Here is a 13628-nt window from a genome sequence, read left to right on the forward strand (position 1 = left end):
TTCGCCATTTTCTTCCTTTGACTAGTAACTCTTATTTTTGCGTTAACTTTATTTTTTCATTTTTATAATCACGTAAAATCAGGTTTATGATTTATGACATCTCGTCAAATTAGATTCTTGTTTTATTTTAAGAAATGGGAAGTTGGTCTGAGAAGAAACATATAAGATCTTCCATCGTCCAACAAGGAAGTACATATCACAATGTTAATCTGTCTTAGAAAATAGTATAAAGTTAAAAATGATACGAATTTTAATCTGTAATTGATAAAGTAAAAGAAAGAGAAAAAATATGTGGGGAAAATAGTGTTAATGGATTGTGGGGTCAATTATAAAATAATGTACGGTTAAAATGTTGTTTAGAAGTTTCTATATTGTGAATTAATCTAATTTTAATGAACGGTTTGAAATAATAAAATTAGTCTATTTTTATTATGAAGTTAATATCTTTTCTCTCTGGACTGTAAACACTTTGCCCCTGCCAAGGAACCTACTAAAATATGTACTTTTATAAAATAATTTTAGGCGTAAATCAATAAAGAATAAATTCAATCAATATGACAAAAGTATTTTCTTCCTATTAAAAAAAATACTCCCTCCATCCCTGAAACGTATGACATTCGGTTCAGTACTGATTGTAATACATAATTGGTAAAGTAAGAGAGAAATAGAAAGAAAAAATAATTAAAGTATTGTTAATGGAGAATGAGTCTCACCTTAATAGAGAAAAAACAGTTTCCAAAACTAGAAAGTTCCTACTTTTCAAGGACGAACTAAAAATGAAACAGTTCATATTTTTTAGGGACGATGCGAGTACTAAACAAAATAAATAGGAGTTTGGGAGAATGAAAAATGAAGATGGATCTTAAAGTGGAGGAGAAATTATTTTACTTGGGAGGAGGATTTATTTGAGGATCTTTTTCTAGTCATAAATCGCTTAGATTTGAGACAAAACAATAGGGATGAAAGCATGTGGTAGATCAATAAGTCAAATATTTTATCTTCATCTAATTTTGTTTTGCAAGTTACTTAGATATCTTGACAATATGAGCACACTGACGAATTAAGGGTACCTTCCGTGGAAAGAATGTTGCCCCACCACGAACATTCTCATCCTATAGGGAAGACTCAATGCCAAGGTTAGACTTCACAGATTTGGTGGTCCATGAATTGGATGATATGTGTGTTTTATGCAAAGAAGAGTCAGAGACCCTGGATGGGAGGTGGGTTGTGAATTAGAGTCTCCAGTAGACTTCATCTTAAATCGCGCGTCCAAGATTCACCATCCCAACATAGTCCTTCACTAACAATTTGAGCGACCTTGAAGTTGGACCAGAGAGCAAGATACATGTTTTGCCTGAATTTATTTGCTATTTTCTGAAGTGATACACTGTTCTTGTCCGTTTTGTATTTGTTTTTGTATTGACATTTATTTCTCTTATTAATTTAAGTTTATGAGTTAGAAAATAGCTATTATTTTTATTTAATTTTAATGTGTTTTGGATTTTATCATGGGACAGTTGTCTTGTGGATTTTCGCTCATCCATATGATGATTCGAAACTTTATTATTATAAATAAACGTTATAAATTAGCTCATCATATGAAACTTTTTATTATAAATAAACGTTGTAAATTAGCTTCAAAGTTTGTTTATCTATTCATTTAGTATGTATTTTATCATTTAAACGCATCTCAAGTTAATCAATATGTAGTCTTATTTTATTCGCCTACATGCAAATCCGTGCCAGAACAAATAGATGTAATACGTCAAATTAACTATGTAGTACTAACTAATTTACAATATAAAAGTGTGTCAAATTGGCACAACAAAAGATTTGTACACAAATCTGGGTGTCACCTAGATATGTAATCTTTGATTGCAACTTCGGTATCACATTTCATGGGTCACATTAATATACTTCAGTGAGTATGTAATGTAAATTTTAAGCTTTACATATACATAAGCGTAAATGTTTCTTAAATAGCAATTAATTTGAATTAATCAATTTTGCAGAGTGTAAGTAACAAGCTAGACTTCAACATTGGTTAGCAGACTTGGTTTAATTACGACTATATTTGCATAATGGTACCTTAGTACAGAAGCTAACGTCATATAATGCGCCTCTTCCTATCTGGAAAATCCATTATTACTACAAAAGTAAACCTAAACCTTGTACTTCTCCCCGCCCTCATTAATTTTTTCTTATAAAGTTTCAAACACTTAATAGTATCAAGAAATCAAATAATGTACATGCCGAAAATATAAAGTTGTGACCTAAGAATAAACTACTTACTATACATGCCTAGATCTCCTCCTTCCTCGAAACTTCATCGATCAAAGATTATTGAATTTCCATTGTAGTTAATTCATTTTACTAACTTAATTATAATGTTCTACTTTTTCTTTACCACCAAATTCAAAGCTCTTTAACTCTATGGGCATAATTAATGGTTTCTCTACTCGTCCCTGGTTCCACCATCCAAAACCTTCGACTTTCTACTTTTCAATATCCCACAATGGAATCTAGCTACGACTACAGTTTTGGAGTACTTAATTTATCTATTTTTAGTTTTTATTTATGTGCATTATTAATTACAATAAAAGTCATACTAATATCTATGATATCAAAATCATAGTTGAAATTTATCAATATTTTGTTAGGAAAGTTATAACATGTTAGGAAAGTAGTATTACAGGGTGAATATATATGAATTTGCTAGCTCTAGTTAATCTATTATAGTGTATCTTTGATAGTTATAGGTTATAAGGTGTGGTCAATTGCTAACTTTCTTAAGTTGCTAACTTGCTAACTCATCAACACATTGTATTAAAAATGTTAACACACAATTTTATTGAAATTCAATATAATGTGTTGATATTATGTGTTGACATTTTTAATACACTATATTGATGATTTAGCAGAGTTAACAATTTAAATAGTTAGCAATATAACGCACCCTATAGGTTACATATTTAGGGAGACTTATTTAATTAAATTTTCAATTCACTAACGGTTTATTAATCAATGCAAACGACATTTTGAATTATTGATTTATAGTTAAATTAAATTTAGCCATTGAAAAGATTAAATTAGCAGTGCGTGAGTACTATTAAAATTGACGCACGCAAGTCTAAACGATTAAAGTTTATTATATGAAAACGACATGAAAAAAGATGGAACAAGTTTAATTATATGGTTTCAATTTTACAACTATCTTTGTTTGGCCGAAATTCAAAGCACGTGCCTCCCCTACATCAATTATTTGAGAAAAAAATCAATACGAAATCAACTGGAATCACATACACAATAAACGATTCTTCCGCCACTAAAGTCTAAAAGTATTTTTTTTGTGTGTTTTTCCTTTCTACGTACTTTGCAAAACTCAATAATTGTAGTAGTCGCTATTTTTTTTTTCAAAATTGTTGCCTTGTAGGATTCTACATATTATATTCGTAGAGACGATCAAAATCTTGTAATGGATTAAAGATGAATACGAAGTACAAGACATATCAAAATTTGTTAAAAAATCAATATTAGATGATCAATAATAATATTAAAAAAGATAAGTACTCGTATTTGTTATAGACTTGATTTTAAACACAGGCCCTCCTTCGGAAGGAATCAAAACCTACAGTGAAATTAATTACTACTACTATCAAAATCAGCCAACAACTAAAAAGTGCATGCTAAAAAGGTTCAAAGTTAATTTGAGCTCAATGCCAAAATATTATGCACGTTTTGGGTCGTGGCTATGACCGACCGTGCTCAATTATTTCACATCAGCTCAAATCAATTTAATTTTTCAGCAAATTTATAAACTAATTTGGATTTTGTAAGACTATTAATTAAATGTATGAGTTACATATACTTCTATACATATTCATTGGTAATAAAGCATAAATTATAAAATAAGTCATTTTACTTTTATATTAAAATGAATGTTAATTTGGGGTCGAACATACACGACATACCCATACGGCAAGACGAAAATTTGAGGGAAGAATCACCTCCAACCTAGCACCGAAACGCATCGCATATCCTCCAAATTTTGCGTTTTTCAACAGTGATACACCAAAGATGCAGTGGCACTGTAGCTGATGCATTTCACTTTTTAAACTTCCTGAAAATTGCACTTGGCTCCCCTCATCTTTTGTATTTTCGAATTAAAGCAAAGAGGATTCATGATTGAAACACTTGAGAAGAAAATTTGGAGATGCTGATACAGAGAAAACTAAAAGAAGGAGAAGGGGAAGAGAAGAAGACTGCGCTGAAGAGAGAATTAGGTTTAAATTAGGTTTAAATTTGTTAATGGGCTGGGCTAATTAAATTTGTTTTTATTATGTGGAGTATTATTTAGACGGTGGAGTATTTATTTGTTTAGATTTGAGGTATGCTAATTAATTAATGCATGTATAGGGGAGTGTTATATTGCTATCTCAATACTTAATTGCTAATTACAACTCAATAATAGCCATTAGATATTCAAATAAAGGCCTAGATCATTAACCACAAAATGTCAATACGATAAAAAAAAACGTCAATAAGGCTATAGGATTAATTCCAATAAAAATCAATAGGGGTATTAATGTCAAGTTAGTTATAACTAACTTTTAAAAGAAATCCCAAAACTTTAAATTCATATAACATATATCAAATCAAAGATAATTTTATAAGGATTCCAACGATATACTACATGCATATGTTCCGACGTCAAAATTTGAAAAAAAAATCTAGAATTTTCGTATTTTTCGTACACAGGCTAATGTCAATACAAGCTAAGATAATATGTCAATATAAAGCATATACAATGTCAATCCTAAATTTGTGTTGACATTCTCAAAGCATTGTGTTGATATTTTCGAAACACTATATTGACATTTTCATCCAAAACCCTAATTTGACATTTTTTTTTATTTTTTTCGATTTAATTAATAAAAATGAAAATTACACGTGGCAAATTGTAGACCACACGTTTTTTAAAATCATGTGGCCTTAAATTAGTTGTAGTTAGCAATTAAATGATGAGTTAGCAATTGATCACTCCCCTGTATCTATATTCATGTTATCATATATTCTTATTTATTTGATCTAGGAGATGCACGGTTACTATTTATTTAAAAAGTTAATTAATATTTATCTTATTTTATATAAATTATAAGTAGTATTAATTATTTATTTTGTATGATTTGTGGTATTATATTTAATATAATATTTAATATTATAATACAATAAATTCAATAATAATACAATATTTAGTAATAAAAACATAACACAAGTGGTTAATGTGTAATTTAAATAAATATGTAGGTAAGATTGAAAAAGTAAAAAAAGTAGATGAATATGGAATATTCTTTTGAGTTTGGGTTTGGTGTATATGGGTTGGGGTAGAATTACTGCTTGATGTGACAGAACTGGAAAAATGAGCTTGGATTTGATGTAAATGGGTTGGAGATGGCCTTATCGCATTAATTAGCAAAATAAATCTTACCGTAAATTAATCAACCATGAGATTCGCACCAAATAGTACTACTATAATTTATATAACACTCAAATCATACCGATTTTTAAAATATTTGTCTTTCTTCTTTTCTTTGGTCACGTCTACCAACCCAACTATACAACATTTACTATATACTTTTTCTATTTCATAGTAATAGAGTCATTTGCTATTTTGGTACGTTCCAGAGTAATAGAGTTATTTCTCTTTTTAGTAAAAGTTAACACATTTTTCCACACCTACTTTCCTCTCTCTTACTTTTTTCTCTCTTCTTTTCTCTACCTTTTTTTCATTTTCTACTTTATTCTCCTTTTTTACTTAATTCATCTAACATAATTTTTCTTAATCTCCGTGCCGAAAAGAAACGCCTCCATTACTATGGAACGGAGGGAGTACTATATGTAACTACTGTAATTATATTACGGGAAGAACAACTCTAAGGGCCATTGACGATCCATTATTTCATCTATACATAAGATTTTTATGCGATCGATCTATTTATTTAGCGACCGAAGCTGTTATATAAATTCCATTTCATTTATTAACTTGTAATTAATCAACTAATCATATCGGACAATCGCCCCAAAAGTGGCCTGACAATTTTTGGTATTTTATGGTTAATTAATTGAAAAAAACTCATATTTTAACTTAAAACAGGTTTTATAAATAATTTTAATAATGATGCTTTTTTTATTCGTAGCAAAATAGAAGGCCCTAAAATTATCTTTAACCTGAAAATGAACTCCGCCATTGCTTTTCCCACATTATATTGATCATAGTCATTTTCCTAAAAAAAACGAATTAAGGTATCTCGGAAAAATTTACGTACCATGAAATCACTAATATTCGAATAGACACGTACAAAATAAAATTAATATGACATACACAAAAGATAGGTAATAAGAAAAGTAATTGCAAAACCACACGCGGCAGAGACATTGGGCAGGCCCAAAACCGAAGCACCTAAATACATTCATAAAATGCACTGTACAATCCCACAATTGATGCTATGAACTGCTTTTCTATAAAGCAGTCTTTTTAGGCACCAACTTTTCTTAAAATAATTCATGCAAAAAAAGCATGTGTCTATCATTTGAATATCACTCTTCACACATAGAATTCCTATATAAATACCCCTCTCCTCTCTTTCCATTTTTCAAACATGTGGGAATAAGCTACAAATTAATCTTCCACACCAAAAATATCCACTCTCTCTTCTTCTCATCAATGGAGCCTTGTTCAATCAAGAACCAAAAAATCCAAGCCATGAAAAGCTACAAGAGGGCCAAGATTGTTTACAATCTTGTTCTCTACACACTCACTTCTATCATCACTTGCTTCTTCTTTTCCTCTCCCTTTTGGTTCCCTTCCATCTCCACACAACTCATATTCTCCTCAATTGTGGACAAACTTATGCTTTGCTTCAACGCTAAATGCTTCTTCGTCGTGGGAAATCTCATCGTCTTCATCCTCATTGTCGAGTCCAAACTAAAGCAATCTTCTTCATCAACAGATATCTACGAGGAGTACGTTGCTAGGAGTCGAAGCAGCGCCCACCATAAGACGGTAAATGGTTCTGAGAAAACCCTAGTTGTTGGAGAGAAGATCCATCTTCGTCACGAGGAAAAGAAGGATGGGGTGGTCGTGATGAGGAGCTGCAAAAGCCAAGTTTGGGGTGAAACTGAAAAACCTAGGATTAAGAAAGAGGAGCAGCTTAACGATGGGGAGAAAATCAAAGTGGGATTGAGGAGTAGCAAAAGCGTGGTTTGGGGTGAAAACGGGATGGTGAAAAGTGAAAAAATTATCAAGGGTAAAAAAAAGGACGGGAAAGTGGGAACGATGAGGAGTAGCAAAAGCGCGGTTTGGGGTGAAGGTGGGATGGTGAAAACGGAGAAAGCAAAGGGTAAAAAAGAGGAGGCGTTGAAAACGGGGATGAGTAGTAGTAAGAGTGCCGTTTGGGGAGAAAGTGAGATGGTGAAAATGGAGAAAGTGAAGGGTAAAAAAGAGGAGAAAATTGTGGAGGAGGAAATAGTTTTGGTTGAAAGTGAGATTGTTGATAGGGAAACAACTAAGGGTGAAAAAGAGGTGGAATTTATTAGGCAGCCAAGTGTGAAGGATGAAGAGAAGAAAATGGGGATGAGGAGTTCCAGAAGTGCAGTTTGGGGCAAGGGTAGAAAAGTGGAGGAAATTAGGAATGATGGTGAAGAGAAGAAGATGGGGATGGGGATGAGGAGTTGCAGAAGTGAAATATGGAGTGAAGGTGAGATTGTGAGATTGGGGAAAGTAGCTGCCAAAGAAGAAGAGGAGCAACAGATTAATATGTTGAACAAAAGGGTTGAAGATTTCATCGCCAGAGTTAACAAGCAAAGATTAATTGTTTGAGCCTTTAGTAGTAATTTAGCTTTAATTTCTCTTCTTTTTTTGTAAATTCTAGAGTTATATTTATATTTGTACAACCTTAAGTTCTTCCCCAAATGTTATAGTCCTAATAAAAAGAAAAAACGAGTTCCAAAGTATATATGAATAAATATGCATGTAATGCGCAACTTCTTAAATTATCCTAGTGAGTGATCCTTCTAAATTATTTACCCACAAATAGTTTGATTGAGATCTTGATTCTTAAGTGGAGTAGTACTTATCTCTTTTGGAAGAGATTTGGGGATCATCTTTGCCACCTCAACGACTTAGGCCTCGGATTTAAAAGTGTGATTTGATATTATTAATAATTAATCATACCAGGATAGTTAGTTAACTGATATTGCTGTCAATTTTGAAAATTCGAGAATATTACTTTTTAATCTTTAATCAAATTTAAAACAAAGTGGAAATAGACGTGACAATATATAAACGATGGGGCGTCAGTTAAAGGCGTGTAATATTGGGCGTGCATGTTGCAAGTCTGATTTGGATTTCACTTATTTGCATGATGAAATAAAGCATGCACTACATTTGTAATTTATTAAATTTTGTTTTCAATCTAAATTAAGATGGAATGATCAAGAATAATTAATCGATCTCCATTGATGGGCTACAAAACAGTTTAATTAATCTTTTTGTGTATTTGTATTAATGTAAAGTTATTAAATTTTAAATGGGCCATTTTATTACTACCTTCATTTAGATTTCTAAAACGATATTTATGATAATCCTAGTTAAAAAATCTGTCCTTTTTGAAGAAACATAGACTTATGTAGGGATAGTGGGGTTTGGGTGTTAGTGTTTCACTGGAGTTAGATTGTTGAAAGTTGAGCAAGAAGTGGACCAATCATGTGAAAGATATAGTATATACAATAAATAATGTGTTTCTTTAAAATCTTTGCTTAGTAGCGAAGACATGCACATCAAATTTTTTTTTGAAAGATATGTCACATTCCAAGACCTAACCATGTACAGTAAAACAAGAGCGAAAAAATGTTAATATATTGAAAGTGAATTATTTAATCTACTTTAATTTATAGTTATTTCAACATTTATCATTGTGAAAGATGATTAATTAATTTATACATGTCCGAATAATTAAAATCAACACATAAGTCAGTGCTTTTATTTTGTTCACAAAATATAGGGGATGCAATTTTGGTCTTATAAAAAATACGGAAGAAAGATACTAGTTTGACCGCCGTCCGTATATTGAGCTGCAAAATGTTGAAGAAAGTATATATATATATATACTCCTACTTGAGAATAGAATTAAATAAATACTTTCATAGTAATGTAACTACTTATATTTCTCTTAATCAAGACTTAAGAGACGAATTTTATATAAAAAAATTTGGAAATATCATACATAGAACTCATTTTCAAAGAGAATACTTTCATGTTTAGCGAAACTTGTTTAAGGTTAGTGGGTAAGAAGATTTGCAAAATCCTGCACGGTCAAAATAATATTAGGCTCTTTATGTTTGGGTGGTAAGTTAATAGTAAATTAGGATTCGGCATTAAAAGGCCATGATTGGTAGGCGCACGTGGATTTTAATATCCCATAGGCAAAATAGCGATTTCCATAGCTATGTAAACGAGTACTACTCTTCTTCTTCTTCAATACAATATCAATTTTTTATTTAATACTAATTCAATAATTACTATTCCTTTTATCAAGCAACACAAAATATTTCAATTTTCTTTTCAGACACTACCTAACAGTTTACTTTGACGAACAGATGGAATATTATTAATGAAAGTTTGAAACTCATCATTGTTACATTTTAGACTAGCTAGTTAGTTGATCTCCAGACTCCTGTATTATATATACTTGATATCTTGAAGACTTGAAGTAGTGTTATTTACATAAATAGTACTCCCTCCGTCTCAAGGTATTAGACCAACTTTCCTTTTTGGGATGTTCCAACATATTAGACTCATTTCCTTTTTTAGCAAAAAGCATCTATCTTATTTTATTCTCCACCTACTTTTTTCTCTCTTCTCTCCCCTACTTTTTCCCTCTCTCATACTTTACTCTCTTCACTTGAACTATTTAAATATCAATTCCTTAAATCATGTGCCCAAAAGAAGTGAGTCTAATACTCCGAGACGGAGGGAGTACTAGTAAAGAAGACTAGATCGTTTATATATATACAAGTACGTATCACATCGGACTTTGACACTTTGACGGAGTCATACTATATTTATATATAGGAATAGGATCATGCCTTATTACCTACTCCCTCCGTCCCACAAAAGATGTCACACTTGTGGGACGGCACGAGATTTTAAGAGATTTTGTTTTGTGTGTTAAATGGAGAGAGAAAATATAATTTTTATATTTATGTGAGAGAGAACTTTTTTCAAAAAGAGAAATGTGACATCTTTTGTGGGACAAACTAAAAAGGAAAGTGTGACATCTTTTGTGGGACGGAGGGAGTATCTTTCTTCACCAACTCGATCTATTATTATTTTATACCCCTATATAATTTTGCAAATTTAATTTTAACATCCATGTCATTGTACACTACTCATTTTTATATGCACTATATATATGAGTACATGAAAATGAAAAAAAAAAATACATCTTAATACAAAAATGCAGGCTAAATCATGGCCATAAGATTAGGCGATCTGATGGTCAGTAATTAACTAAAAATACGGAAGGTTATTATTAATCACTTTTAGGTCATTTTATAAAATCCGGGTTTGATGTCATTATTAGATCATTTTAGGTAATAAATGACCTAAAAATAAACTAACAATGACCTAAAAATACCCTCCGTATAATTTTATTCTGCATTTTCGTATTTACATCTAGTTTTATATGGATCAAAACCCAGTAAGTATATATTCATAAAAAGAATAGTACTATCATTAAAGTAGTAGTATTACGTAGCACTGTTATATTGTAATCTTGGTGACCTAGATAAGTGTATACATTGAAATATTACTCCGTATAATAAAAAAGTACGTATAAGTGTATACATTGAAATATTATTCCGTATAAAACCAATAGTGACTATTGGATGGATGACCTAGATTGCATAATCTTATAGCTTCCATTTATGGTCTTCTCTCTTTCAACTTTTGTAGACAAAATTGCATTTACAAGACGATGGGTGAAATTCTAATCTTGGTTTTTAAATTTTTAGAATCGTGGACCACGTCGTTTGTTGGGAGGGTTTTTGTCAAATAACTTTGCATAGTTTGAAAAGAATAACAATAGTTATAAATTTGAACGGAACAATACAAAAGAGAGCACAATTTAGATTATAAAGTGTATTAGTACAATAGCATAGCTTGTAGTACTTCCGATAGAGTTTACACCTTTATTAATATCAAACTATAAAATTGAAAAATAAAATTAGAAGACAAGTTTGGACATCCTAATTATATAGTGCCACTCCTAATTTCTATAACAATAATATTATAGTGTCTGCTTGAAGTACTAAACTCCGAAATAATTAGATACCCCACATGCATTTGTCCAATAATTAGATACCCACCATGCCTTTGTCCATAGCCACCAAGAATTTGCCAATCGACATTATACGAGTGTTTGTGGAATGCAAGGAAGCTGCATCATGTTTCAACTATTAATAGACCAAAATCCCAACATATGCCTCAAGGTTAAAATAATGGCCACTTGTATACTCTCTCCATTCTACTTTAACAGTCTCGGTTAGGCATTTTCGCGCATCCCACTTTAGGAGTCATGGTTGGGATGTTTCATGATTAAAGGGCAGTTAAAAAATGATTTGTTTCCATTTATCAAATACTCCGATAATTTGTTTCCATTTTATCAATTTTATGTATACAATTTAAAAAATCGATGCTAACATTTCACCCTAATAAGGTAGCTTAGGTAGGATCCATAAATTGATAAAAGACTGTATTTCAAATAATCGATTCATTTCACCCATGTATCTAACGCAAAAGTTGAGGGGAATTTGACTAATTTATTTTATATGAAAATTTTTAGATAATCGAACTTATGAGCCAGAGAGAAAAATGTAAGTTAGAGATAAAGTCGTAGTTAATGAGAAGAGAGTGGAAGAAATATTGAAGTGAAATTGTATACATTGAAAATTAGTACACTAGTTACCAAAAAAAAATACTAGTACTCTACTAACTATAACAGATTTATTTCGGTAGAAAATTGCTTATATGCTTATGAAAAAAATGAGGTTGAAGAACTTTTATGGAAAGCTTAATTTATTTTTACAACTTATATATAACTGGTTTAAAATCTTATTTTATCAAATACTTTCAAGAGTTTATTGACTCGCAAACAATTTTGAGTAGCGAGTGATCACACAATTTCGTGCATTCATGGTTTAATTGGTGAGAATAGTATGTTTGTGACCTTATTTGTTACCGGTCAAGGACTTTGGAGTTATTTAAGACGTGTATTTTTGACCGTAGAAAAGGGTCTTGAAAATTCTTATGGGCGATATAACTTTTTTCTTTCTTCCGCCTCCTATTTATCGATTCCGGATCCGCCATTACTTCAAATGGTACTTTTAACTTGAAAAAAGCATAATGAAAATTAACAATACTTCTTTATTGTTTTGTTTGAGAGCCGTTAATCTCTTATCTAGTTAGTATTTTTTAGAATTTAATTAGAGTTTGATAATATCTTAAACTGTTTCATAAAATTTTTTTATTAGTTTTATTTTTAGAGTGAACTACATAAATGGTACCTGATCTTTCACTTTCTTTTCGCACATAAATGGTACCTGGTCTTTATTTTATATCGTTTTTGGTATCTCATGACAAAATAACCTTGGGTACCAAACATGTGATTTTTTCATTATGGGGAATATTTTTGGAAATTTCAATTAAATAGTACCAAAGATGTGATTTTTTTTCTTACTTTCTTATTTCTTTTTTTCTTCTTTAGTTTCTTCTTCTTTCATTTTTCTTCATTTTCTTCTTTCTTTTTAATATTTTATCTTCCTTTCTTCTTTCTTTTTTCTCCTTAGTTTATGTTTCCTCTTTTTTCTTTCTCTTCTTTCTTTTTACTATTTTATACATACATCTAATTGTATTCATAATATAAATCAAGAACAAAACACCTAATTAAATTAATTATTTAAAGTAATTAAATCAATTTTTATTAAATTATTTTATACTCATTTTAAGGTTGAAACACCTAACTAAAAATATTCAACTCTTTATCTCATTACGAATACAATTCACAATTTTAAATTTTTATTAAGACTATATTGATTAGTTATTAATTTAAATAATTAATTATAATAATTGTTATTATTATATAATATTACAATTCACAATTTAAATAATAATACTATAATTATTTATTAATTACTACTAGTTTTTCTATTATAACAATAATGTTATTAAATAATTAAATATAATTATAACTATAATTATATTTAAGTATGTTTGTGTTAAAATGACAACCCCTCTTAAAATGACGTTGACACCGCTTATACAACAATATTATAAACGCTACACAACAATATTACAAACACTACACAACAATCTATAGATTGTTGTATAGTGTGTCGGATATTGTGTTCAAGAAAAATTGCTTGTATAAAGACCCAACACATTGCTGCCCGTCTTTTTTCGATTTTTTTGCCACGTGGCAGCTTATTATTCGTCCACGTGTACAAATGATTGGCTAGAAATGGTGGTACGGTGTTATTTTAAGGGGTGGTGACACTCTAACGTGCCCCTT

The 13628-nt window shown here is 30.5% G+C and overlaps 1 protein-coding gene across 1 annotated transcript; it reads left to right on the plus strand.

The window, feature by feature from the left end:
• Positions 1-6724: 6724 nt before the first annotated feature.
• LOC125206356 (golgin subfamily A member 6-like protein 1) lies at positions 6725-7879 on the plus strand. Its single transcript, XM_048105622.1, has one exon. The coding sequence runs from the start codon at positions 6725-6727 to the stop codon at positions 7877-7879; it is 1155 nt and encodes a 384-aa protein (XP_047961579.1).
• Positions 7880-13628: the final 5749 nt, after the last annotated feature.

Source organism: Salvia hispanica, chromosome 2, assembly GCF_023119035.1.
Source record: "Salvia hispanica cultivar TCC Black 2014 chromosome 2, UniMelb_Shisp_WGS_1.0, whole genome shotgun sequence".
Taxonomy (NCBI): Eukaryota; Viridiplantae; Streptophyta; class Magnoliopsida; order Lamiales; family Lamiaceae; genus Salvia; species Salvia hispanica.